This window comes from Lepidochelys olivacea, assembly GCF_965140295.1.
Source record: "Lepidochelys olivacea isolate rLepOli2 genome assembly, chromosome: 20".
Classification (NCBI taxonomy): domain Eukaryota; kingdom Metazoa; phylum Chordata; order Testudines; family Cheloniidae; genus Lepidochelys; species Lepidochelys olivacea.
In genome coordinates this window covers 18,512,913-18,538,979 of record NC_140430.1, presented here as the reverse complement: position 1 = coordinate 18,538,979, position 26,067 = coordinate 18,512,913, and the positions used below count along the sequence as shown (strand labels likewise).

At 61.9% G+C, this 26,067-nt stretch overlaps 1 protein-coding gene across 1 annotated transcript; it reads right to left on the bottom strand.

The window, feature by feature from the left end:
• Window positions 1-25,894, bottom strand: PRKCSH (PRKCSH beta subunit of glucosidase II). Its single transcript, XM_084610508.1, has 18 exons — window positions 25,794-25,894; window positions 24,990-25,099; window positions 23,814-23,930; window positions 22,992-23,087; window positions 22,830-22,887; window positions 21,890-22,007; window positions 21,087-21,216; window positions 20,356-20,440; window positions 19,468-19,546; window positions 17,337-17,423; window positions 16,630-16,788; window positions 15,758-15,854; window positions 8,938-9,007; window positions 4,548-4,637; window positions 2,497-2,571; window positions 1,760-1,859; window positions 956-1,113; window positions 1-648 (listed from the first exon to the last, which is right to left on the bottom strand). Exons 2-17 carry the CDS (start codon window positions 25,072-25,074, stop codon window positions 973-975), a joined length of 1,587 nt encoding a protein of 528 aa, XP_084466634.1. The 5' UTR covers window positions 25,075-25,099; window positions 25,794-25,894; the 3' UTR covers window positions 1-648; window positions 956-972.
• Between the last annotated feature and the right edge of the window lie 173 nt (window positions 25,895-26,067).

Genomic DNA, 26,067 nt, shown 5'->3' with positions numbered 1-26,067 from the left:
TGGAGCGAAACTTTTCTTTATTGAGATGGAAATCCTTGACGCATGTTCTCTCCGCTCGCTCCCGTGGCGCTGGCCGGGAGCCGGGACCCCTGAGTGCCTCCCCGCCCTCGGCCTCCCGGCCTGGCTCAGTCGACAGCAGGGGCTGGGGCAAGGGGCAGCTCCTGGGTGTGAGGGGGGCACCCTCCTGGCATGGAAGTTTTTGGCCTCAGGACCCTCTGCTGATGACAGGAGCCCCCGAGTCGCTGGGCACGTGGGCGGCGCCCCCAGCAGATCCACCCAGGGCGTCGGGGGCACTGCCAGGGACCTGTGCCAGGCTGAAGGGGAATCCAGTGGAGGCAACCTGTAGCAGCAGGGCCCGGCCCTGTGCCGGGTGGGGAGCTGGCAGCTGCCCGGCGGGCACAGGGTACGACTCTCATTCTGGTGTAGAAAAGGCACCAGGGATCTTGAAGATCCAAAATTGGCTGGCAGGCCATGGGCGTCTGTCCGGACAGGCGGGTGCTGGGAGATCCCGGTGGGGGCAGCAGGGGGCACAGCTGTGGGCAGTGGTGAGGTCTGGATCAGGGCTGGGGGAGGAGAGTCACTGGACCAGCATCCTCAGCCACCCCCTGGAATGGCCTGGTTGGGAAGTGGGGCCGTGGGAGAGATTCTCTGTGAGAGAAAGAGAAAGAGAGAGCGCGAGCAGGTGCTCCGTGAGATGGGGGGCACCAGGCACTGGGAAGGGGACGCAGCCCCACTAATGCCAGCAGGAAACCCCTGGGGCCCCCGAAGAGCAGCAAGGATCAGTCACACATGGGGAAACCGAGGCACGCCCAGCCTGGGCTATCGAAGGACCCATGGCTGGTCCTATCCCTGCTCCGGGCTCCAGTCGCTTCCCCCCCGAACCAGGATTGGACCCCCCTCCACTCCCGGTCCCCCCAGCGCCATGAGGTAGGGGGCTGGGCAAGGAGGCACATACCTGGCTCTCCTGGCCCCTCACAGCTCGTCGTGGTCGGCGGCGCCAGGGTCGCGGGGCTCCTGGCAGGCGGCTGGCGTCACCAGCTCCATCAGGTACTCGCAGCGGCTTGGCTCCGTGGTGGACGTGACCACGGTCTCTTTGCCGCATGTCAGCTTCACCTGAGGGCCGGAGGGCGATGGTGAGCCTGGGGTGCGGGGAGAGGTTCCCAGCCATGCCCTGGGGCACCTCCGGAAAAGCCCCCATGGCGATTTCTGTTTCAGTCTGCCTGTCTGGGCCCAGAGACACCCCCCCCGCCGCCAACCCCCCAGTGCCTGCCTCCAGCCCACAGCCAGCCGGGCGTCTGAGCCAGGAATGGCTGGGGGGCGGGCGGATCTGACTGGCTGTACACAGGGGCTCCCCATGGACCTGCGGGCTCTGACACTGAAGGGGGATGCAGCACTGGGGCGTGGGGGCAGAGCTAAGGGGGACACCGCTGCCGGCGGCTGCTCCAGGGCTCCCATCCTTCGCCGGGCAAACCTGGCATCACTATTCCCAGCCTGGCGCCGTCCCTCGCCCGCCCTCGGCTGGGGGTCAGAGGGCCCTTGGCACCAGCTCCCAGGACCGAGCCCTTCCCCAGCCCGCTGCCCTGTGCTCCTCTGATGCCAGCCCAGGCCGGCTCAGGGCAGGGGAGGGGCATCTCTGTGGGCACAGCGCCGGCTGGGCTCACGCCCCGCCATGGGAGGATGGGGTGGGGGGCAGAGGGTGGGGGCGGCAGGCCGGCTCAGGGCTGGGGTGGGGGGCACAGGGCCAGGCCGGGTCACTCACTGTCGTGGAGCGGTTGGGGCCCTGCCAGCAGCCTGTCCCGTGTTCATACTTCATGAGGCTGAACTTGTTCTCGTCCGGGCCGGCCCACGAACCCCACGTGCTGCAAGGGGGGTGTCAAAGGTCAGCACCCCACAGAAGCCACCCCTGATCCCCAATGCCGGGGGGGTGGGGGGAGATAGAGGCCTTGGGAATGGATCATGGGGCCTTTCCCCTCTAGCGCCCCGCTGGCTCTGCTCCCACCTCAGGGCAGGGACAGGCTGGCTTGGGAGGGGGCAGGGGATGGGGTGGAGAATGAGGTTCTTTCCCCGCTACGGGACTCCAGCTCCAGTCGAGTCCCAGGGTGAGGACTGGCTGGCCCAGGGGGGCAGGAAATAGGATTTGGGGCCTTTCCCCGCCGGGGGGCGCGGCTCCGGCACAGGGGGGCTGCTGGCCCGGGGGGCAGCGAACGGGGCCCGGGGCCTTTCCCCGCCGGGGGGCGCAGCTCCGGCACAGGGGGGCTGCTGGCCCGGGGGGCAGCGAACGGGGCCCGGGGCCTTTCCCCGCCGGGGGGCGCGGCTCCGGCACAGGGGGGCCGCTGGCCCGGGGGGCAGCGAACGGGGCCCGGGGCCTTTCCCCGCAGGGGGGCGCGGCTCCGGCACAGGGGGGCGGCGAACGGGACCTGGGGCCTTTCCCCGCCGGGGGGCGTGGCTCCGGCACAGGGGGGCCGCTGGCCCGGGGTGCCGCAAGCTCTGTCTTACCCCAAGTTGGTCTCGGCTCCGCCGTGTTTGGGTTTCTGGGACACTCTGTTGAAGGGGCAGAGCCGGTAAACGTACCTGCCGGGGGGGGGGGGGGAAGAGAGCGTGGTGAGGGACTGACACCCCCGCCCGGGGCAGAGCTGGCATCTCCCCAGCTCTGCCTGGCCCCAGCCTGCGTGACATGAGTTTGACGGGACTCGGCCCAGCTGCAGCCCCAGAAGTAGGCAGAGGCCAAGCGCCCCTCCTGGGGCTGGGGGGCCCCCCTACGCTTTCCTGCTGAGGCCCCGTTCCCATCCCCCTTCATTCCCCAGCCACCACCCCTGCTCCTCCCTTCCTACCCCCCTCCCGCTCCATTTCCCAGCTGATCCCCCACCTCCCCCCTCGTGGTGCTACCTCCTGGGCAATGATTTCAGGGGATTGGGGGGTGGGGGGAAGGAACCTGCCTTAAAGAGACAGGACAGCCATTGGGAGCTGCTCTGTGACTCTGGGGAAATTAGCCCTAAATAGCTACCAGGAAAAAACAACTCGTTAGTGAGCGCATCCATCTGGCAGCCAAGGAAATACGGGGGACGGGGACGGGGATGGGGGGGGACATGAAGCACAGCAGATACCACCCCCCTCCCCAGGGCTGTGCAGAGATCTGGAGAAGCTGATCCAGGCAGGTTAATTCCCCCTGCCAACGGCGTGAGGGCCGCCTGGATCTCAGAGCACTCCACACAGCGGTAGCCCCAAGAGAGTGAAAGGGGAAATCGAGGCACGGAGCCAGCAGCTTGTCCTAGGGTCAGAGCACAAGTGAGATGAGGCACTGAGGATAGAAACCAGCCCCCCAGTTTCCCAGCTTGGCACAAACCACCAGATCCCCCCTCCCGTCACAGAGCTTGGACAGAACCCAGGAGTCCGGATTCCCAGGCAACCCTCCTCCAAGAGGGGGGTGGGGTCTAGTGGTAAGAGCAAGGGAGGTGGGTGTCAGGACTCCTGGGTTTTATCCCCAGCTCAGCCATTACCACACCATGTGAGTGTGGGCAGATGATGCCCCCTCTGGGCCTCAGTTTCCCCATCTGTACAATGGAGATACGCTCATAGGGGGGTTGGGAGGATACATCTGTGAGAGATTAGGAGGGGTGAGAGAGAGACGGCACCACTCCTGTTAGGTTCCTAACAAGGGGCTGGGTTTTCCCAGTTCAAATCCCCAGGCGAGTGCTGAGCAGTTTAGGGGCGGGAAATCTGGGGGTGGGGATGGGGGGTTGAGCCCCAGGAAAAGTCCTGGCCTAGCAGCTCAGCTCTGCCCCCCAGCTTTCTGTAAAAGAATCGCTGAGCTGGAATCAGAGCTCAGACCCTGCCTCCCCCCGGAGCTGAGCCAGGCCTCAGGGACGAAGTTTGACCTGTTTTGAGGGGGGGAGGAAGAAGTGGGAGATTTTTCCGCTCCTCTCCGGGAGGGGCCATGCCACGCCGAGAGCCGCTCACCCCACGTCCGACGACTGGCCCAGCCAGATGCCAAGGAGTCAGCTCCGTTCCTGCTGCCCCCCACTGGCGCCCAAATGTGGGTTGGGCACCCAGCTGAGGTGGGCTGGAACAAAACGGGAGAGGTGCCAGGCTGAGTCAGGGCGTGGGAGCTAGTGGTTAGAGCAGGAGCGTGACAGGGTCAGGACTCCTGGGTTCTATTCCTGGCTCTGCCATTGTCATACTGTGACACCGGGGCCACTCCCCTGGTCTGTGCCCCACCCCCGACCGAGAGCTGAGTGGGAGGGGAAACTGAGGCACTGAGCAGGGAAGGGACTTGCCCCACGTCATTCAGCAGGCCGGCAGTGGAGCTTGAAAGAGAACCCAGGCGTCCTGATGACACCATCCCACGGGGCGTCGCTCGAGGTTAGCGGAGCGCCATGACGCTGGGTGTTGGGCGTCGCCCCCAAGGCAGAGCTGGAATCTGGCCTAAAACCTTGGGCTGGCTCGGAGATCCTGGAGGTGGGTCAGTCCCAGGGCGCCCCAGTGAAAGTCTGTGGTTCGAGGGCAGAGCCGTTCGGTAGGGGGGAATCAATCCGATCACCGGCACCTACTCATTGGTGGCGAGCTCGTAGCACTGGCTGTAGAGATACGCGAATTCCCCCTGGGGGCCAAAATCAAACGAGATCTCCTTCTCCAGACTCCTGGAAGGACAAAGTGGGGGGGGAAGGTCAGCCCCATGATTCAGCTGCTTTCAGACCCCTGGCTCTCTCAGGTACATACATGCCCCGCCCCCCCATCGCCGGAGTATCTGGGCTCCTCCCAATCCCCCTGTGAGGGATATTGTACTGCTGGGGAAACTGAGGCACAGAGCGGCTCAGTGACTGGCCCAAGTGACAGAGCAGGGACTCCACCCCCATGGCCCCTGCTTTGCTCCCTGGGCCACCTAGACTCCATGATTTCCTGCTCTCTCTGGGTCCATTGGGATGCCAGCCCTTTACTCCCAGTGGCAACTACGGGTTTACTAGATCCCTCCCCACATTCACCCTGTGTGGCAGGGCTAGGGCAGGGACTCCCCAGCACCCTTGGCTCAGGAGTCAGCGGTCCTGCTCCTTCCAGTGGCATTAGAGGTTCACGAGGGAGGAGCTGCCGGGCTTTGTTCTTCCCTTGCTCCCACCCCCCGTGGAGCTCGCTGGCATAACAAGGGCAGCTGGAGACAGCGTCCCCTTTCCCACAGCAGACGTGGCATCTCTCCCCCTCAGGCTGGGGAAAGTCACTTGCCCCATTTTAGAATGGGGAAACTGAGGCAAAAAGAGGCAACAGTATGCGGGGGGGTGTTTGTGTGTCAGGGCCTGAGGTAGGAATAGAATCCAGCCCCCACCACGCAATCCACTTGACCCCACTCCCCTCCCCAAGCTGAGAACAGAGCTTAGGAGTCCTGGCTCCTAGCTCCCCCCTGCTCTAACCACTAGACCCCACTCCCCTCCCAGAGCTGGGGATAGAACCCAGGAGTCCTGGCTCCCAGAGTTCACTTTGTGCCAAACAGGAATTCTCAGACCTCAAGTCATCTCCCACTTGCAATGGACCATCCCTGCCATCAGCCCCCTGGCCTAGCTCATGGAGTAGGGGGTGATATGGGGGGACACGTGGTGACCCAATGCCAGGCAGTTCCTGGGCTTGACCCCAGCCAGCCCCTGGGAGGGGCAGAGATGGGGTATTGGGGTGTATGCGTGTGGGTGTATAAACTTACTGGCCTCACTTTGCTCCCGCCACACTTGCCAGCTGCCACGGTCCGGACCCCAGAGGACTCGGGCACCTGCTGTCAGCGAGGGGGCTGTCTGGGTTACCTCCCCGGTATTGGTAGCTAAGGCTACTGCCAATTACTGGCCTCTCTTGGGCAGGCTGCTGCAGTCAGCCGGAGAAGAGGGGAGGGGGCCAGATGCCTTGGCCAAGCTGCTGAGCTCTAGCTTAATTGAGTGCTGGCAGCTGAGCTTTCCGCTCTGGGAGGGGAGTTGGGACTAGTGGTTAGAACAGGGGGCTGGGAGCCAGGACTCCTGGGTTCTATCCTCAGCTGTGCTGCTAACTTGCTCCTAGACCACGTAGTAAGTCACATCCCTCTCCCGTGCCTCTGTTTCCCCACCCGTGGATGGCAGAACAGAGAACCCCTGCACTGAGGATCATCTAAAGAACACTTTGTCGGAGTGGGGGCATGAACGGCAGACGCCTGGCCAAATCCCAGCCTGACGGATCTTCCCCCACAGCTTCCTATTCGATCAGCCCCGCTCCACTTCCTGTCCCACGCTGTCCAGCCTGGCCGCTGCGCTCCACCCCAGTATTGGGGGGCGGAGTGATGCGTGGAGTTTTCGTCCCCCCTGATGGGATGGAAGGCTCCATGTTCGCCCAGGCTGCTACTGGGGCTTGACCAATCCCACCCACCCTGTTCATAGGGACACAGGCCACAGAACTTCTATCTTGATTTCAAACCGGCCAGCGGCACCTTATGCTCCCTGTTAATTTCCAGCCCGAAGTTGTCTGGCTCCAGCTTCCAGCCACTGGATCACGCCGGACTTTCTCTGGCTCCTACCCTGTGGCTGCCCACTGCCCTTACACCTCAGCTCTCTCCAGCTCCCCGGGGCCGCTTGCTGTTTATGGAGCGAATCTGTCCCTCCCAGCTGGCTAATGGCTCAGACCGGTGTCCCCCGGGGAAGGCGTCACATGGCTGGGGGGGGGGGGGGGAACGCCCTTGGATTTGGAAGAGGGGCTCCACCTACAGGCCCAGTCTGGCACCTGCTGCTGTTTTAGGGGGTGTAATTGACATCGGTGGATTTTGACTGATCATAACAGGCTGCCCAGCTGGAACTCCAGGGGGGGCTGTCTACCTCACTCAGGGGGCCTGGTAGGAACAGGAGAAGGGTCTTTAGAGCCCACCCCCACCTCCCCCTGAAATGGGTTATAGCCTGTAGCTCGTTCTCACATTTAGAGAGGCGGGGAGCCAGGACTCCGGAGTTCTATCCCCAATTTCAGCAGGGAGATGTAGTGGTTAGAGCAAGAGCAGAGAGGGAGCCAGAATTTCAGGGTTCTCTCCCTGGCTCTGGAAGGAGAGTGGGGGGTGTGACGAAGTGGGACTGTTCTTAATGTTTCCTCTGAATAGTGTGGGGGTGCCTCAGTTTCCCATAAGCAGTTCTTAAGTATCTAGGGTGTGGGGTAAGAGTGTATGATCGTTGCAGAGCCCTAGAGGGCAGGTGTGTGCAGGGGTCTGGACACAGAGAATGGCCGACACCCTGTTTCCTGGCAACTGATGGCCTGGGCCCTTCCCCCCTGCAAGGTGAGAGCTAAAGGGTTGGAGAACAAAGGGATCCGGTGACCTCCTGGCCCGGGAAAGGGACAAAGCCCAGAGGAGGAGGGGCTGGAGAGAGTTTCAGTTGGGGGCTGGCTGGGGAGGAGGAGTGAAGTGCAGACGTGGTTGTCTGGCTCACTGCCCCCCAAAATGGGCCCAGCTGAGGGGTCCTGTTCTCTGCACCTCCAAGCTCTGTTTTAGACCATGTTCCTGTCATCTAATAAACCTTCTGTTTTACTGGCTGGCTGAGAGTCCCGTCTGACTGCGGAGTTGGGGGGCAGGACCCTCTAGCTTCCCCAGGACCCTGCCTGGGTGGACTCGCTGTGGGAAGCGCACGGAGGGGCAGAGGAGGTGAAGGCTCCGAGGTCAGACCCAGGAAGGTGGAAGCCAGGTGAGCTGTGTGTCCTGCAGACAGGCTGCTCCCAGAAAGGAGACTTCCCCAGAGTCCTGCCTGGCTTTGGAGGGAGCAGTTCCAGAGCATCGCCCGGGGACTCCGGGACAGGAGGGTAGTGGGTTAGAGACTGGTGAATGCAGCTCTTAGTGTGTGTCTACCCGTGGCTGGGCCCTGGCTGACTTGGGCTGCTGGGCCGTTTCATTGCTGCAGGGACTACTGGGCTCAGGCTGGAGCCCGAGCTGTGGGACCCTCCCGCCCCGCAGGGTCCTAGAGCCCAGCCCCAGCCTGAGCCCGAACATCTCCCCAGCAGCGAGTCAGCCCCGCAGCCCGCGTCAGCTGGCACGGGCCAGCCTCCAGTGCCTAGCTGCTGTGCACGCACCAGAGCCCAGTTCGGGAAGGTATCACGTTGTGAGAGATCTCCCAGCACGGGGGGGTGTTTCTCTCCGCTAAGGGTACTGCTGGGCCCGGAGTTCGGGGGGGGGGGGGCAGGGCGCAGCGGCCCATCATGTACGCGATCAATAGGAGACAGCTTGGGGGGGGTTTTTATAGTCAGCTTCCATCTCACTGTAATCCCCTGGGAGGTGTCAGGGCTGGGGTAGGAGGGAAGGAAAAGCTGATTTACTGCTCCAAATAAACAGCTCTGAGGGGACACGTGGTCCCCTGGGGGTGGGCGGGTGTCTCTATTAAAACCCCCTCCCCCCCCCAGGCAGCAACACTGCAGTCATAACAGCCAGGCTGTGACGTGTGACAGCAGCAGAGATCAAGGAGCATTGTCAAGAAGGGATTTTCAAAAATCCCCAATCCTCATTAACAGCTTAATTGGTGAAAGCTAATTGGCTTTTGGCCCTAGCTGCAGTTCATCTCCAGTACAACGCTACGCACTTTTACTTTCTGGGTCTCTGCAGCCTGATGCTTCGGTTGTTTATCCCACACCTGCGCTACCCACTGGACCACAATCCTCTCCCAGAGCGGGGAACAGAACCCAGGAGTCCTGCCTGCCCAGATCTACCCGCTACCTCACACCCCGTCCTAGAGTGGGGAACAGAACCCAGGAGTCCTGCCTGCCCATCTCACGCTTTAACCATAAAGTTCCCCACCCTCTAGCATGAGAAGCTTTGTCATGTTTCTCGGCATCTGAGGCTTCTCAAGTTAATTTTGTTAGGGGCCAGCCGGGGGGGAGGAGGGGGAGAACGACGTGGAAGTGGGGCCCCAATGCCAAGCCTGAACTCCTGCCACACCCCTTTCACCGCCCCCTCTCCGGTTGCCCCCTTACCGGATGGAATCCTCCATTTCCTTCAGAGACTTTTCGGCTTCTTCAAACTGCTCCCGGGCCTTCTGGGCGGCTGGAAGAGAGGGCAGGGAGGTGAGGACGGGGGCTGGAGAAGGCCACTCTGCTTTGCCTATGGTGTCCTTGGGGCGCAGCAGCCTGGAGCACCCCCTTCAGGAAAGCGGAGAGACAGACGCTGTGGCCCATTTGATCCCTGGCTGCCATGTCGATGGCAGAGGCAAGTTTGCGTGGCCTGTTAGGAGCCGGCGTGGGACTCACCAAGCTGCTTTCACGCAGGCCCAGCAGCCGGCTACTTCCTGACCTGGCTGGATTTGAACTCGCAGCCTGAGAGCCCAGGTCCCCACGAGCCACCTACAGCCCCCTGCAACAGCCTGGGGAGCTGGAGCTCTGCGATACATTCAGAGAGGCAGCCAGGCTCTGGGAGGGGAATGGGGGCTAGTGAGATATGAGGTGGGAGTCAGAACTCCTGGGTTCTTTCCCTGGCTCAGGAAGGGGAGGGGGGGCTAGCTGGGTGGCAATTCAGGACTCCTGGGTTCTAACTTCTTCCCCTTTGGGGGAGCAGTTGGACCATCCCTTCAGGGGATAGCTGCAGAGCCCTCACCCCCCCGACTTAGCGGCCCAGATCCACTGCCGAAGAGCCCCTCCTCCAATGGGAGGAGACAATCCAGCTCAGCCTGGGGGCTGGTTCGGAAGATGGTTTAGCTGTTGCTAGCAGGTGCTCTCTGCAGCTACCAGCAGGACTTGCCAGAGGCCGCGGCCACGCGCTGCTCCTGCCTTGAAGTCAGCCCAGTTAGAGGGTGGGAAGGGGAGAGGCCGCCCCACATCGGCACCAACCCCTTAGCCCGCGGAGAGAGAGGCGTGCGGTAAACAACCTACTGCGCCTGCGGGACAGGCAAAGAGGCTCATTCTGCCGCCCATCTCCGTGTGCCCCCCCCATCCATCTGCCGTGACTCCACTCAGACCCGTTTAACAGGGAGGGGGCAGAGACAGGGTGGCCCCGGGGATCTGGAAGGGGGCCATGAAGTCCTCCCATGGCTGGTGCCAACCTGAAGCCCAGGAAGTTAACAGGGGAGCAGAAGGCAGGGCCCATAAAGGCCTGTCTGCACAGGCACAAGTGAGTCCAGCATAGCGCCCTGGTGCGGAGGCTACCGCGCTTTGAATTCACACGCCAGCTTATTCGGGATTAACGCCCCAGCAGACGAGCCTAGGCTGGCCAGTGCCCCCCCTGCAGAGGCTGAGCCCACACCGGCCTGCTGGGCTTGACAGAATGATCTGAACTAGCCAGAGCAAGCAGACAGCAGCAGCTACTAGCCGTTCTAGGAAGGCCCACAGCTTGGCCCCTGCACTGCCTTTCTCTTCACCAGTCCGCTGGGCAAAGGGGTTCGCAGAGAGAGAGAGAGGACAGGCTGGTCTCTGGGACTGGAATCTGGAGCCCATTCCTGGCTCTGCCACCGATTCACAGAGAGCCCGGGCAAGTCACTGCATTTCTCTGGGAAAGGGAGGCCAGCCCGGAAGCCAGGGTGACAATCCTGCCAATGTCCGTTCCACCATCCCCAGCATGTTCTCAGCAGATCTCAAAGCCCTTTAAAAAGCAGCATTTCCCCCCTTTTACAGATGGGGAAACTGAGGCACAGGTGGGAAAGTGACTTACCCAAGGTCACCAGGCAGGCCAGAGGCACAGCTGGGAACAGACTGTAAATCAGCCACACCTAGGGAGCTGGATGGGGCGGGAGGGAGGGGGTGTTACTTTGACTAATTACTGCTAAGTAGGTGATTTGGGAACGGTTATTTATCCTTCTTCTCCATCCCCACCATGGGTTCCCCATCAGTATTTACCCTGGCCCCTGCACACCCTCCCTGGATTGACCTCACCTAGCAATGAGGCTCATCTTCGCCGGGATACCCCGGCGAGATGGGTGAGCTGCCGTACAAGGGCTTTCCTGCAGCGCCACCAAGGCCGGTGGGACATGCAGCGCCCAGCACGACGGGGCCCGGGTCTCCTGAGGCTCCCACAATCCAGTTAAGGGCTCGTCTCCACCAGTATCCGACCATACAAACCCGCCATGGGGACGCCAAGCCCTCCAAAGGCAGGGCTGCTGCTTCACAGCGGGTTTGGGGCTCTTAACAGGGTGCCGCAGGACACGGCGGCATCGATCTTCTGATGGTTTCAGCTTAGGGTTGGCTGGAAGGTGCTTCGATCAAACACACGTTTCCAGGCTTGGTGAAGACGAACTAATGGTGCCATCCGGCCTCCCCAGCTCATGGCCTGAGCGGGACCATCCTGCCTTTGCGACCAGCAGCGAATCTGGGGCAGAGCCAGGCGCCGGAGCCCCGCTCCCAAGGGCGGCGTTGGGCCATTTCAGCTCAAAGGAGCAGCTTTGGGTATCGATCGGCTTCCCGGAGGTCGCGGGCCCAGGAGAGGCAGCTGCGCTTAGCCAGGCAGACGCTGACGAGGCTGTGTTCCCGGGGAGATGCCCGCTTCCCGGACGCAGACGCCCCTGGGACCCTTCCAGCTGTTACATTGCGGCAGTAAAGAGCCCGGGCTTCTGTCTGGTACATTTCACTGGACTCTGCCTTGAAGTGTTGACAGCTCGGGTTGGAAGCAGCGATGACATCGGCCACTCAGGCAGGGAGGCAGCTGGGGGGCTTTTACCAGAACTCCCTTTCTCTTCAGGAGCTGTAACCGGCCTGACGCCCGGGTTGGACTTGCAGTTAAGGCGCCGGACCGGGATTCCGGAGATCTGGGTTCAAATCCTAGCTTAGGCACCTGTGTAATATTAACTTCGCAGAAACAGGGCTTGCATCTCTTCATGCGTTGAATGGGGCTCCGGAGAAAGCTGGGTTCAATGGGGTGTGGCTGCAGACAGGATGCTGGGGTAGATTGGCCCCCCGGTCTGAGACAATCCCCGTAGGCCTCATTTATTGCTGCACGTAACAAATGCTTGACAGAGAGAGCCAAGAGGCAACTTGGGCTGAGCCCTGGCACTGTGGGCTGCATGGTGCCAGCAGTCAAGCCCCGCAACGAGCAGAGAAGGGGACAGCGCCGCTGTTCAGAGAGGGAGCTGGACGCAGCCCGGCGGGGAAAAGGAAACTCGAGGCCACGCTGGAACAGCAGCATGGCAGAAGGGAGGTGGAGCACCAGCCCAGAACTGGCCAGCCCCTGCCCCACAAAGGTGACCTTGGGCAAGCCAAGCCGGGGTCCCCTTGCTGCATCGTTACCCCGGGGGATCGGCCCAGACAGCCCTGCCCGGCTGTGAGCATCCCCACTGCAAAGCCCGAGCCGAGCAAGGGCGCTTGCCCGGATGCGTCCCGCGGCACTCTGTGCTGAGCCGCTCGGGGGCGCTTTCCTAATCAGCGGGGGTAAACTTGTCTGCCCTTCGGGGGAATTGTGGGAAGGGGACAGGAGGACTAGGAGCTCGTGAGCAACTCAGCCTGTGTCCTCGCTGCAAGGCGGGCGGGTTCCAGCCAGCGTGAAACCGCAACCCAGGCTCCAACAATGTCACCCCTCCCCGGGGCTAAAAGCACCAACAAACCCGAGGCAACGGGTTCGCTATGTGGGGCGGACAGACCCTCTGGGCTCGTCTCTGCGCTCCAGCGAGAGCTGCCTAGCTGCGAATCCCCCTGCAGGCTGCAGCATGACCTGCCCATGTCAGAGAAGCCAGGGCCCCGTGGCAGGACAAGCCCCAACGCCGGCCGCACCCAGCTGGCTTGAGCCCAAAGCACCCGGCTAGAGGTGCGTGTGGACAGGAGTCGGGGGAGGGGCACCCCCGAGTTACACCTCGCCCTAAGAGCGGTGAAGGCCAGTCCTCAGCCTCTCTGAGCCTCAGTTTCCCCCATCTGTCCCTGGGGATAACAGCACCGCACCGCCCCCCGGCAGGTTGGAAAATCCTGAGGTGCTCAGACACACAGATGACACACAGCTAGGGGGGTTGCCAGCATTTTGGAGGACAGAGGGAGACCTGGGCTACAGACAACAAAATGACAAACGTAAGGTGCTGCCCTCAGGGAAGAAAAGCCAAATGCACAAATACAGACTGGGGGATAACCGGCTTGGCAGCAGCCCTGCTGGGAAGCATCGGGGACTTGTGGTGCATCACGGCCTCAACGTGAGTCAGCAATGCAAATGCAATTTTAGGTTGCATTAACAGAGGCTGAGCATGCAAGTCACGGGCGGCGAGTACCGCTCTGCTCAGCACTGGCTGGGCCTCAGGAGGAGGACTGTGTCCAGCTTTGGTCGCTGATTTCTAGAAAGGATGTAGAGAAGCTGGAGGGACCCAGAGGTGAGCGACAAAGACGATCCAAGGGATGGAACGCCAGCCACGCGAGCAAAGGCTGAAGGAACTGGGTACGCTGAGTTTGGAAAAGAGGAGATTGAGGGGGACTTGACAGCGGTCTTCAAATACCTTCTCTCTTGCGACAGAGGGCAGCACAAGGGACAACAGGTTCAAACTACAGCAGAGCAGATTTAGATTAAATCTCCGGGAAAACTTCCTGACCGGGGACAACCCTCACTGGAGGGTTCTGAGAGGAGGCTGGACAGCCACCTGTCCAGGATGGTTTAGATACAACGAACCCTGCATCTTGGCAGGGAGTGAGACCGGATGACCCTTCCAACCCTGCAATTTGACGGCCAGGCAAAGGGACTGGCCCCAGCAGCCGACAGACGGTTTCCACACCACTCCTCTGTAGAGGTGCTTTTTGTTCTCTGTGCGTACAGAGTCCAGCACAATGGGGTCCTGGTCCCTGTTTGGGGCTCCTGAACGCTACCTAATAGATCAGATTCTCGCAGCCCTGCCAGCGCTGTCTCAAAGCCAAGCCACCTCCCCCCACGCTGCTCTTCGCAAAGAGTTCAGCACAAGGAGGCGATGAGTCAGCTTCCCCCCCTTTTCTCCAGCGCTGCGGAAAGCAGAACTAGCTGCCGGAACAGATGGGGAAATGGGGGCTGGCAGGGGCGCTGCCATGAAATGGGCGCTTCAAACGCCCTAGAGATGGCAGAGGATTGCCACTGTCGCAGGCTGCGGCAGGAGCAATAAGGCAGGGGGAGGGAAGCGAGATTTTGGTTTGGCGCAGGGCAGGTTTGCTTTGCTAATGTGCCCTCCATCCTGTGACAGGTGGGTGGTCCCGGACAGGGCATGTCCCCCGAGGCTAGCTCGCTGGAAGCGCTGAGCTCCGGCCATTCCCCAAGTCAGCTCCATCTCTACACCCAGAGCTCCCAGGCAGGAGGATCCCGAGATCCCAAGATGCGAGATCGGCTGGCTGGCACCTGGGTTACAGGCTGGAGAATTCCACACAGTTTCCTCAGCGTTGGGCCCGATGAAATGTGCCTCTGGGTCTTGTGGGCAGAGCATAACCCATGGTCGGGGCACAGCGGGATGGAACCCAAGGCGGTCTGGCTATACAGATACCATCAAGGGAATGGCTGGGGGTAGGGGCCTTGCTCTGCCTGTGCGGAGATGAAGGTGCACCGGCCGCGAAGCTAAGAGGTGAAGAGAATTCTGGCTAGAGGAAGGATGGCACAGTGGTTAGAGCGCTAGCCTGTCAGACCTGGGGTCCAGGCCCAGCTCCGTCACGGACTCCCTGTGCAATCGTGGGCAAGTCACTCCGTCTCTGTGCCTCGGTTTCCCCATCTAGGACATGGGGATAACAGCACTGCGCTGCCTGAGGAGAACTACACTAAAGATTGTGAGGTGCCCAGATACCATGATGACAGGGGCCAGAGAAACAGGGTATTGCTAGCAACTGCCAGGTCCTGCTCACTGTGATTCAAGCTGCTGATACTTCGCCATCCTCGAACCCCTTCCCGTCACTTGGCAGCGTTGCTATGCGCCCCTAATCAGCGGCCGAGCCACCCCTCAGAGGTGGCTGCCCAGTTCCTACACTCCTTGGAACTGAAAGGAGCTCCATGAACACCAGTCATGACCCATCGTTGTATCTTTAGCCTTCTGACTTTGGCCCAGATCCTTGAAGGTACTGAGGTGCCTAAGTCCCCTTGAAATCAAAGGGAGTTAGGCACCTACGTGGTTTTGAAGATCCGGGCCCATCTTGGGCAGGGTGACCTGCCCTGGAAAGGAACGAATGGCGAGCCCTTGAGCCCGAAGGAGTCGAGAGGAACTGGAGAGTTCTTGGATACGCTCTGACTCACTCAAAGACACAAATCGGCTCTTCCTGCCCACGCACGAGCAGCCTGGAGATGCTGCACACGACGGCACGCACTCGATCCCGCTTAGAGCTAATGGCCCTTGCTTACAGATCAGGTGGCGTATTCAACCTGTGTTAAGCCCATAAGCCTCTTGGACATGGCATTTAAAGAGACGATCCGGGGGGAATAAAAGGAGTTAGTCAGAAGTGGCAAGGAACCCACTGCTGGAGGCTTCTGCACCCCTGGGTTGGGAGCCCAGATGCTAGTGAGGGACGCCGGCAAACACGCTTTGACTTCAGATGGTCACGGAGCGACCCTGAGCCAAGAGAAGCTGCCAGACTGGGCGCTGAGCGCCGATGGTCGCTAGGGGCTCACACGGCCACTGGCATTTGGACCAGGCTTCGGGATGCGGGGAAGGGGCGGCAGAGTCACGCGGCCAAGAGGGGCGACCCCAGTTTGAATTCGGGGCCCGGCTAAGGGATTTTGGGCCCCCTGCACTGCCCACTACATACACGGAGCTCCCCCTGGTGGTGCTGGGATGTCTGTACAGGGCCATTGGCAACCAGAAGTCGAGTTATCAGCATCATATTGGCACATTCCAGATCCTGCTGGGGGAGAATTCCCCACCCCCTGCGGGCAGTTCCTGTCTCTGATTTAAAGCCTTACTGTCAATGAGGGCCTGCGTTGCTTCATCATAAGGGGGCATCTTCTCCTCCTCGTCCTCCTCCGCTGCCTTGTCGGACGGCTGCTTGGGTGGCGGGACCTGAAGGGGAACAGGGAAGTTGGACTGGAACCCTGGCTTGTTGGGGGTGGGGTGGGGAAGAGGTTGCAGGGAGTCCCTGAACAGAAGGATGCATGGAGTCCATGCTGGGAGCATGCAACCCTCTAGCTATATGCAATTAGCCAGCAGAACTCACTGCCACATGAGGGCATGGAGCTCAGCAGGAGGGCAAGAGGGGCTGGGTGTTTAGATGGAGAATGAGATTATCCAGAGGGAGAATGACCAAGGGTTCGGGAGGGTTAGAACCATCCCTACCCCTGCCCCCTCCCCTTTGGGAAAAGTGCTGAGCTCTGATGGGGGTTCGGAGGAGCCTGTCCCTGGGGGCTGGTTATCCCACCACCACAAGGATTCTTGCTCCTTCCGCGGAGTCAGCTGGCCCTGGCTTACTGGAGATGGGATGCAGGGCTAGATGGGCCTGCCCCGGTCCAGTGATCCCAACGCTCCTGTGGGGTCACTTGCACGTCCCCTGAAGGACAGGGTAGACACTGGTGGGGAGTTGCAGGGATTTAGGAGCCTGAATCCTATCAGCTTCCTCATGCCCCTAATTCCCACAGGGGCTCGGGAGACCCCTGTAGGCTAGCAGGAAGGAGAGTCAAGCAGCTGGGATTAAATTGAGTGCTGGGGCAATCAGGAGGCGTCACTTGTGGGGAGATCGCTCCAAGGACTGGGGTCTTCAGAGAGATCCTGGGGTCTCCTATCTCTGCCCCAGCTGACCCGGATCCGCGAGGGCCAGGTCACAGCCCCTCCCCGGCGCTACCTTTGGCTCCTCTTCGTTGCTCTCATCATCGTCGCCCTCCTCCTCTTCCTCGTCATCATAGTCATCCTCGGGAGCTGGCTGCTCCAGGGACAGGTCCGGCTGGGGCTCTGGGGCCTCTTCTCTCGGGGCCTCGGGCAGGGGAGTGGCGTCGGGCAGGCCCTGGAAGCACACGGCAGCCACAGGCCAGCGTCAGCGCAGCACCCGGCTGCCCCCCGACGCCGCCAAACAGGGTCAGCGCACCACCCTGCTGCGGGGGCATCACTTCCCCGCTCCATGCCTCAGTTTCCCCACCTGCACAATGGGGACAACGATCCTCAGCTACTTTGTGAAGCACTTTTAGCTTCACCAACGAAAAGCATGAGAGAAGAGCTACGGAAACTGAGGCACTGATGGGGGCAGTGACTCGCCACCCTGGGCGCATCCAACGATCATCCCTTCACGCTGCACACTGCCAGGAGGTTTCACACCCAGTCACTGGTGACGCTGGCAACACCACATGCCCGCGAGCTGCATGTTAGGGCTGTAAGAGCTAGGGAAACTGAGGCACACAGCCCACCCAGCTGGCCTGCGGCAGAGCCAGCAGCAGAACCCAGGTCTCAGTCCATGCTCTATTCACTAGACAATGCTGCCAGGGGCTTGCTATGTTATTCCAAACAGAGAGGGATGCAGAGGCCCCCTTGGAGGAGCGCTGGCCCCAGAGCACTGACCTCGGGCTTGTAGTTCTCCTTGATTGCAGCCCACACGGTGTCCTGGAAGCTGGCGGCGTCGGCCTGCAAGGCGTTCCCCAGAAGAGTCTGAAAGAGAAGCATTGAGGCTTCAGTACAGCAGGGCACAGCAAGGTCTCTGGGACTCACTGCCACCGGATGCAGATGAGGCCAAGAGGAGGGCAAAACTAGACTACGATACTGAGCACGTGGCGGCAGACTGGAGAGGGTGAGACTTGCCGGGATCAGTGTGGCAGGGGCTACGCAGGCCCCGACTCCCACCCAGGAGCTGATCTCTAAGTGGCAGGACTGGGAGGCAGCCGCCCCCCCAGGAGAGAGTTAACCCAGCATAGTCTCCTGCAGGGGTTCTTCCTTTGCAGCAGCTGAGCAGAGCCAGGGCTAGCAGAGAGGCAGGCTGGACTAGTGGTTAAAGCACCCAGCTGGGACTCCGGGCTCAGCCACTGTCTCCCTGGCTAACTTCTGAATCTCTCTGTGCCTCGATTTCCCCACCTCTAAAGTGGGGACAACCATCCTTCCTTTTCCCTACCCTGTTGGGCAGGGTCTGTCTCTCCCTAGGGGTCTGTGCTGTGCCCCGCTCATTGGGGTCTCTCAGATCTGTGCTGCAGTCGACTCAATGGAGGGCCCCCACGAGCTCGGTGTAGGGAGCGGGGCAGTCTGTGCAGCGCCTGGCACGCCAGCAGCCCCCAGATCTCAGCTGTAGCCTCTAACCGCTACTGTAATGCGCCCCATAGATTGCTCCCTGGCCCGACAGTTCCTATCCTCCTGCATGAGCAGCCTTCCAAAATTGCCCTGGGGATGAGCCAATGTCGAGGGGCGAGATCCCATCCGGGGGGTGGAGAGCCTGGACTGATGCATCCCAGCAAGGTGCCATGCAGACCTTCCCCCGCGCCCGTCATCTAGAGAGGACATCGGCCACGCCAGGGAATGCCACGCCCTCCTGGCAACAAGCTCCTCCCGCGGCGGGTACGTGCTGCACCATGGTGCTGGTGATCCGGTGCCGAGCCTGCAAGATCGCCAGCATGCTGGCAGAGCCGGGGGCATGGGGCGCCGGGCCGGGCTGTGTGGGGCCAGCCCGACAAGGCTCCTGCCGAAATTCGGGCTGCGCTGGCAGCCCCCAGGAGAACGGGATTCTGGTCAGGCTACCAGCGATTTTCTGGCCTGTCTACTCGGGCAGCCAGTCCAAGCCAGGGAATGCTCCCCGGTGGTTCTGGGCCAAAGCCAGATTCCAACCGGCGACCCAGAGCACCTGGGGGGAGAGGAAGCTACTCAGTCCTCAGAGAAAACAGGGCTGATGGGGGGAATCTCCCCCCCTCCCCAAAACACCCTCAGTATTGGACACCCACAGCCTGCCTGTGAGCCACTACTGCCACCTGCTGGAGAACAGGGGGAACGGACGTTGGTGGCTGGGAGCCGTTCTGGTCCCTGGGGGGCTTTAGAATTGGGAATTGGGTTTTGGTGGGTTGGGGGCCAGGAGGGACCGAGCTGAATTTCTGCAGGTTTCATTGCGGCCACAGAAGCGAACACAGCAGCCCAAGCGCGGGAGGGTTTCCGCGAGCTGGGTGGAACTCGGCCTTTGTAACAGGATCAGACACCACCTTGGTAGGTGGGATTTAATTGCAAATGGGGTGGGGGGGCTTTGTGGGAAAGGGAAACGTAGCCCTGTTACATGACGGTAGTGGAAGCTGTTAAGCCGTGGCTGCTTCCCACCCCAGAGGTGGCTGCATTTCAGTGCGAGGTGAAACCATCCCTGGGTAGAGTTTACGAATCCGAGCATGGGATTCCATGCTGAGGGGAGTGAGGTCTAGTTGGTTAGAGCAGGGGGGCTGGGAGTCAGGACTCCTGGGTTCTATTGGCAGCTCTGGGAGGGGAGTGAGGTCAGTGGTTACAGTAGGGGGCGGGGCTGGGATTGAGGACTCCTGGGCTCTTTGCCCAGCTCTGTGAGTATGCAGCGTCATGCCACTGACTCTGCAAACTTGGTCAAGGCCCTTTCCTACCTCAGTTTCCCTGTTGGTGAATGGAGGACGCCCCCCCTTGGAGTGTTAATGTGAGACGTTCTAAGAACTGTTTGGCACATCACTGTGCTGCCGTCCTGGGAACGCCGCCCCCTGCGTACCTGGGCTTCTGTTTCTGAGAGGGTTCCATCTCCATCCACATCCAGCTCCGCGTGGGTCTGGAGCTCAGCCACCGACACCCTGCCGGCAGGAGAAGGGGGAGGGGAAAGACCAGACAGGATGCGTGAGCCGGTGCCCCCTATGCAGACGGCAGGTGTGGGGTCTGAATGCCTCCGACTGGCGAGCGGCCAAGCAGCTGGAGAGGAGCCTGCCGCACATGCCCATCTGCCAATCTCCTTTGTGACTTTGAAACAAACTGGGGGGGGGGGCAGGAGTGTCCCCCCCATCTTAGCTGGCACCTCAACGACCCGCGCAGATGGGTCACCTCTGACCTGCGCCCCTCCCCGGGTGCTCAGTGCAGCCGGCTCCCCCCACCTCTCCAAGTGCTCGGAGGCTGTAATTCAGCGCTGGCCTGTCATTCCATCAGCAACGAGCTGCCTGGCTGAACTGAGCTCCCCAGGCACGGGGTGAGCTCTGCCGGGGGGATCTTTCCCTGGGGCAGGTTATCCCAGCACCACAGGGACTCTTGTGCTGGCCCAGAGGGAGACTGGCGGAGGGGAGGGGCCGGGGCAGATAGCAGCAGGGATCGAAGGCAGAGTCCGAAGGCATCTGCAGAGACAGGCAGAGGGGTCTGGTCTCAGCCTCACCCACTTCTGTGAGGGGCAAAGGCACCGGCCAGGCCAGTCCCTACTGAGGATGCTGCTGGCCCCCGACACCCCCCGGGGATCCGGGCTACACAGCACGGAGCGCACACTGCTGGGGGCTCGTCCTGGCTGGCCAGGAGTTGCACCGGGGACAAGGGGGGCTCAGCACACACAGGCAGGGGGCGCTGGGCAGACGTCCCTTTGTCTGCTGGGATCCACCCCCACCAGCAAGCCCCAGAGACTCACAGGCCGTCCCCGTCATCGTCCAGGTCCTGGAAGGCTTCGCTGGCTCGGGCCTGCTCCTGCGCCGCCTTCTCGGCCGCCTTCTGTTCTGTGTGGGACCAGCCACAGAGCTCCGGTTAGAGCCCGGCGCCCCCTGCCCAGCCCCCCCGGCCCCAGTCACACTGGGCACCGCACTGACGTCAGGGAGCTGCGGCCCTGAGAGATCCAGTGACTTGCCCAAGTCGCTGTCGGAGCGGAGATTGGAAGCCGGATCCTCCAAGCCCCAGCCCAGAGCTCAGCCGCGTGGCCCCAGCTGGGAAGAGCCCGGAGCCGGGGTTTGCTAACAGCCAGCGAGCCCAGCCCAGAAGGCTGGAGTCCCTGCGAGAGGGACAAAGTGACGGCTCTGAATGAGCCGGAGCCTGCAAAGCCCCCCAGCGGCTTCCGAATCCCCCCACCCCATCTCCCCACCAGACCCTGCTCCTCTCCTGGAGGAAGGCACAGACCCGGGGGCCTGGTGCCCTGTTCCCTGATCTATCCAGTCTGCTGCACTCCCCTGGGAAAGGGGAGCCCGACTCCCACCCTGGTGCTCTGCCCACTGGGCCACGCTGCCTCTTTCACAGCAATGCTCCCAGCCCCACAGAGCCAGCCGGGCACCCTCCCCCTGCCCCAGAGCCCCACGGAGCAGGCACTGCCCTCCCCCTGCCCCAGAGTCCTCCCCCTGCCCCAGAGCCCCACGGAGCAGGCACTGCCCTCACCCTCCCACTTCTTTTGGTGAATCTCCTTGGCTTCCTTTTCTGGCTTCTCTGCTGCCTCCTTCCCCGATCTCAGCGTCTCCACTTGCTCTTCCAGAGACTTCTTCCCCTCCTGTAGCTCAGCCAGTGTCCTCTGCGCAGGGGGCAGGTGGGGGTGGGGGGTGTTAGGGAGCAGGTTGGCCCCTCCTACTCAGGGTCAGGGAGCAGGCTGGCCCCACCCCCCCTGCGGCTCAGTGTGGGTGGGGGGGTGGGGGGGTCGGAGAGCAGGCTGGGCCTGCCACACTCAGCAGTCACCAAGCAGCGGTCCCTGCCCAGCTAGGGGGGGTCAGGCCCTCAGGCCCAGCTCCCCACTCCCCCCCGGATTTACCCTCGCCACCCGTTGCAGGGATCATCTCTGATCCACACGCAGGGGACTGAGGCACGGGGGTGGGGGGGATGCAGCGACTTGCCCAAGGTTGCCCAGCAGCTGAGCAAGGAACTGAACCCAGAACTCCTGAGCCCCCGTCCATCCCCTTCCCGGATCGAAACCTCCCGCAGCTGGGAGCAGAACCAGCCAGCCTCCTCTCCCCTGGGCTCTGCTGCAGAGCCAGACTAGGAACCCAGTCCGTGGTGGGTTCACAGATTACACTGGCATGGGGCTGCCCTCACACCCTGTCTGCGGCGTCAACGGACCCAAGCAAGCGGCATCGATGCGCACCCGATGCTGCTCTGAGCTCCCTCCTCAGCAGCTGGGCCCCCGGCATGCTCCATGCCCACGGCCTGGCTGGGCTCACCAGACCCGGCCCCCAGCTCCCCGGTCCCCTCACCTGTTTGTCTTCCCTGCCCTTGCTCGCTTCTTCAATCAGCACCTGCTTGAGCTGGAAGCCTTCCCTGGCCACTTCTGCCATCTGCACCATTGCCTCCCGCTCCTTCCGGCCCATCTCTCTGCACGGGGTGGAGGGGAGGAGAGAGGCCCCAGATCAGCCAGTGGCACCACTGAGCCTGGGACCACTGGATCTAAGGGCAGGAGCTCTCCTGCCAGAGGGAGACACCCCGGGGCTGTTAGACTCACACCTGTACGGGTGCGGCCTCTAGAGAGGGGCACCACGTGATCACGGGCTGTGTTAGCAGGTGCAGTGGAGGTGGGACGCTTCAGGCGGCAGCTGGCTACTGGGCTGGTGCAGGGACGGGCCAGCCGAGCAGGGACGAGCCTTCCCTGGTCAATTTTACTGCCAGCGATAGGCGCTGAAGTTTAAGCTTCCCCCAGGAGCTGATGGGGTAAACAGCCAAGTTCCCTGCTCCCGCTCCCCCACCCCGCAGCACGAAGCAGCTCAGCCCTGGGTTGGAGGAGTCACCCCGGGTGGGCCACCCACTCCCGGGCCCCACTGACCCGTGGCTGCTTTGCTGAGATGGGGGGGCGCCAGCTTGGACAGCGATTTCCATGAGGCGACATCCACGTGCTGGGTACTGGACTGAACCCCCCTGGACAAGGCGCTAAACACAGGGGAGCAACTCAACGGGAAGCAGAGTCCTCAAGGGGAAAGGCCCCGTGTCCCGCCCCCTGTCCCTGAGCCAGCCACTTCCCCGCCCTGGGGCCAGGTCAGAGCCAGTACCCTCTACAGGGGAAAGGCCCGCATGTCCCATTCCCCGCCTCCTGCCCTGGGGCCAGATTGGAGCTGGTGCCCCCTAGAGGGAAGGGCCCCATGTCCCCCGAGCCATCCAGTCCCCCTAGACGAGTCTGATCCCCATCCCGGGGGCTGCTCTTACTTGCAGGTGTTCTCGCACACAAAGCCGCTGTTGTACTCATCCGTGGCATCGCAGCAATCTGAAAGCGAGACAACACCGGCCGTCAGGGCCCCACCCTGTGCCCCGAGGCACTCCCAGGCAGAGCAACCCCCCTGGTCCCCGAGCAGGGGCGGCCCAGCTTACCGCAGACGCCGTCGTTGACGCGGGAGGAGGGGATGTACTGTGGCCGGTAGCCAGCGTTGGTGCAGTGAAACCGGCCGTTAGGGCAAGCAGAGGTCCCTGAAAGACACACACGAGCCCTGTTGGTTGGCAGAGCACAGACCTGCAGCGGGCAGCTGCCAAGTCTCCTTGCCCTCAGGGCTGGGCTTCACAGCAGACGTAGCCCAAGTCCCGTCTACACCTCCCGCCGCCATGGCTAGCGCTCCAGTTGCAGGGGGCTGACAGGCCTCCAACGCCTTCCCACCCGCCCCGGGCAGATTCTCCTCCAATTCCCCGGGAAAGCACCCACCGTGTGGCTCAGCCATGGGGTGCGCTTAGTGCGGCCCCCGAGAGCTGAGGCAGCGAGAACACAGCAACGCGAGGCTTATTTCCGAGCGCCTGAACGCCAGAAGGGATCACCTGGCCTGTCCTCCTGGCCAGAGACGGTCCCCCAGGACGGGCCGTGATTTCAGTCCCACCCACATATTTCAGAACTCTGGAAGCTAAGCTGTGCCAAGGGCAGAGACCAGGAGGGACCAAGGTGCCACCGACGACCCCAGGGAATTGACTAGATGAGACGTGCTGAGCCACACTTGAGCTTGAGGGGAGCGAAGGACAATCCCTCAGTCCCCTCACCTCCTCCCTGCTTTGTGCCTCCCATCATGCCCTGCCCAGCTGCCTCATGTCCTCCCCCGCCACTCTCCACATGTGCCTCCTGCTCTTTCAGGCAGGACCTGCATTGGCGGGCACAGCCCCATGCCAACGCTGCTGCCTTATCGGCAGGGGGCTCTCCGGCCCGTCACACACCTGGCTCGTCCGAGCCGTCCTGACAGTCGCAGTAATCATCATTGACCCAGTCGAAGGCGATGGTCGAGGACCCGTCCAGGCAGGTGAACGGCTTCGATTCCTCGTAGAAGTGATGGTCTGGGAGGGAGAGAACCGGAGACGTGACAGGGAAGGGGGGATCTGTGGAGATTCACCCCCCAACCCCTCCCTCTCGGCACCTGTGCTCCCTCCAGACCTCACCCAATAGGCCTGGAGGAGCAACGACCACTAGGCCAGCTTTCCAGCCACACTGCCCAGGTGGCAACCAAGCAGGGCTCTTCGAGGCTCGGCACTTGGCTCAGGGTTGCTTCTTGGCTCCAGGCCCAGGGCTCCAAGTACTAGGACAAGCTACCACCCATCAGACCTGCCATCACTGACCCCGCAATCAAGAGAGGAGGAGTGGCTCATTAAGAAAGCCTCGATTTTAATGAACAGGTTGCAGAGCTTTTACTCTGCCACCCTCGCTTGCCAAATAGGAGGCAACTGCCGTACCCCAGGCGGCTGTACCCCAGGCCTCACAGGTGGAGCTGTGGGCTAGTAGCTAGAGCAGGGGGACTGGGAGTCAGGACCCCAGGTTCTCTTCTGAGCGGGGCTTTGGAGCGGAGCCTGGAGCTGGAGTGCGGAGCAGCTCCGGAGCAGTGGAGCTGCAGGTTTTTGCCTGGAGCTGGAGCAGAGCCGGAGCACATCTCCAAAGCCCTGCTTCTGGGATCTGGGAAGGGAGTGGTTAGAGCAAGGGGGCTGGGAGTCAGGACTCCTGGATTCTATTTCCAGCTCTGGAAGGGGCCTGGGGTCTAGTAATTAAAGCAGGGGGTGATAATTCAGGACTCGTGGATTCTAGTCCTGGCTCTGACCCTGATTTCCCAGAATGACCTTGGGGGTAAGCACACTCCTGCTCTGTGCCTCAGTTTCCCCATCTAGTTAAATATACTGCCCTACCTTGGAGGGGGAATTATGGAATGGCCATGAAACTCTGAGAGCCTCTAGCCAATGGTGGAGGCGCATGGGGGGATGCAGCACTCTGCCCACATAAAGGGGAACTAACTCTGCAGCGAGATGACAACGGGGCATTTCCTCTAGCTAGCCATGCCCCCAAGCACTCTTTAAAGGGCCAGGGACCCAGTTCAGTCTGGGACCATGTGACAGCTCCTGGTAACTTACTGGTCAAAGAGACACCCCGGGGTCGCTTCACCTCCACGGCAGAGGCCAGGGCGCTCAGTAGGGGCAGCAGCAGGGGCAGCAGCATGATCCACAGGCAGAGGCAGCAGATCCTGGTGGGGAGGGAAGAAAAGGGAGCCAGTGAAGCGAGTTGTTTCCTCTGCACCATTCCCGGGGGGCGGGGGGGGGCCTCAAATCCTATACAGGCCCCTGTAGGAACCTGCCCCTGGCCAGCCCAATGCTCCCCAGCTCCTCCCCCACTGAGGGGCCCAGTCCGCTATGGAGCCAGCCCCACACCCGCTGAGGCCCCATAGACCCCGCGCCTGTCTCTCACCCAGGGAGGCCTCTACAGAACTGAGCTCACGCCCCCATCAGGGCCCCTATAGATCCCGCCCCTCACTGCGGCCCCAGAGATACAGCCCAGCCCCATCCATCCCCCAGAGACCCCTATAGACATAGCTCCCATCCCCCGCTGAGTCCCCTATAGACCCATCTCCCCCCTCCCATGGAGACCCCTATAGAACGGAACTCACCCCCCCACCGGGCCCCTATAGACATAGCTCCCCTCCCCCGCTGAGGCCCCTATAGATCCAGCTCCAACCTCTCTCCCATGGAGACCCCTATAGAACGGAACTCACCCCCACCGGGCCCCTATAGACATAGCCCCCCCCGCTAAGGCCCCTATAGATCCAGCTCTCCTCCCCTCCCATGGAGGCCCCTATAGAACGGAACTCACCCCTCCGCCCCTATAGACATAGGCCAGCCCCTCCCCCCGCTGAGGCCCCTACAGACCCAGCCCCCCGGTACCCGAGGAAGGGGCGGAATCCCCGCGGAGAAGGGTCCAGGGTCCACGCCAGAGAAACCGGAAGTCAGCGGCTGCTCACATCCGCTTGGTCGCCCACAAAAGGCTGGAGGCGGGAGAGACAAAGGAAACGTCGTGTTCAGGCCGCCATTTTGAGAGTGGCATTGGTCGCCCCCAGCCCAATGGCGGGCCGCCATCTTGGATGTGGCGGAAGTATCTGACCCTCCCCCCCACCTTCTAACCACAATGTTACAGGTGCGTCTCCCTTTGGCGGCCACC

Bases quoted from the DNA above. Each gene is read 5' to 3' on its own strand.
- PRKCSH (XM_084610508.1), bottom strand. From the start codon at position 25,074: ATGCTGCTGCCCCTGCTGCTGCCCCTACTGAGCGCCCTGGCCTCTGCC. The intron at 17,424-19,467 runs GTACGCAGGGGG...CTTCTCTTTCAG, and splicing joins TCTCAGAAACAGAAGCCCAG to ACTCTTCTGGGGAACGCCTT. The intron at 2,572-4,547 runs GTAGGTGCCGGT...CCCCCCCGGCAG, and splicing joins TACGAGCTCGCCACCAATGA to GTACGTTTACCGGCTCTGCC.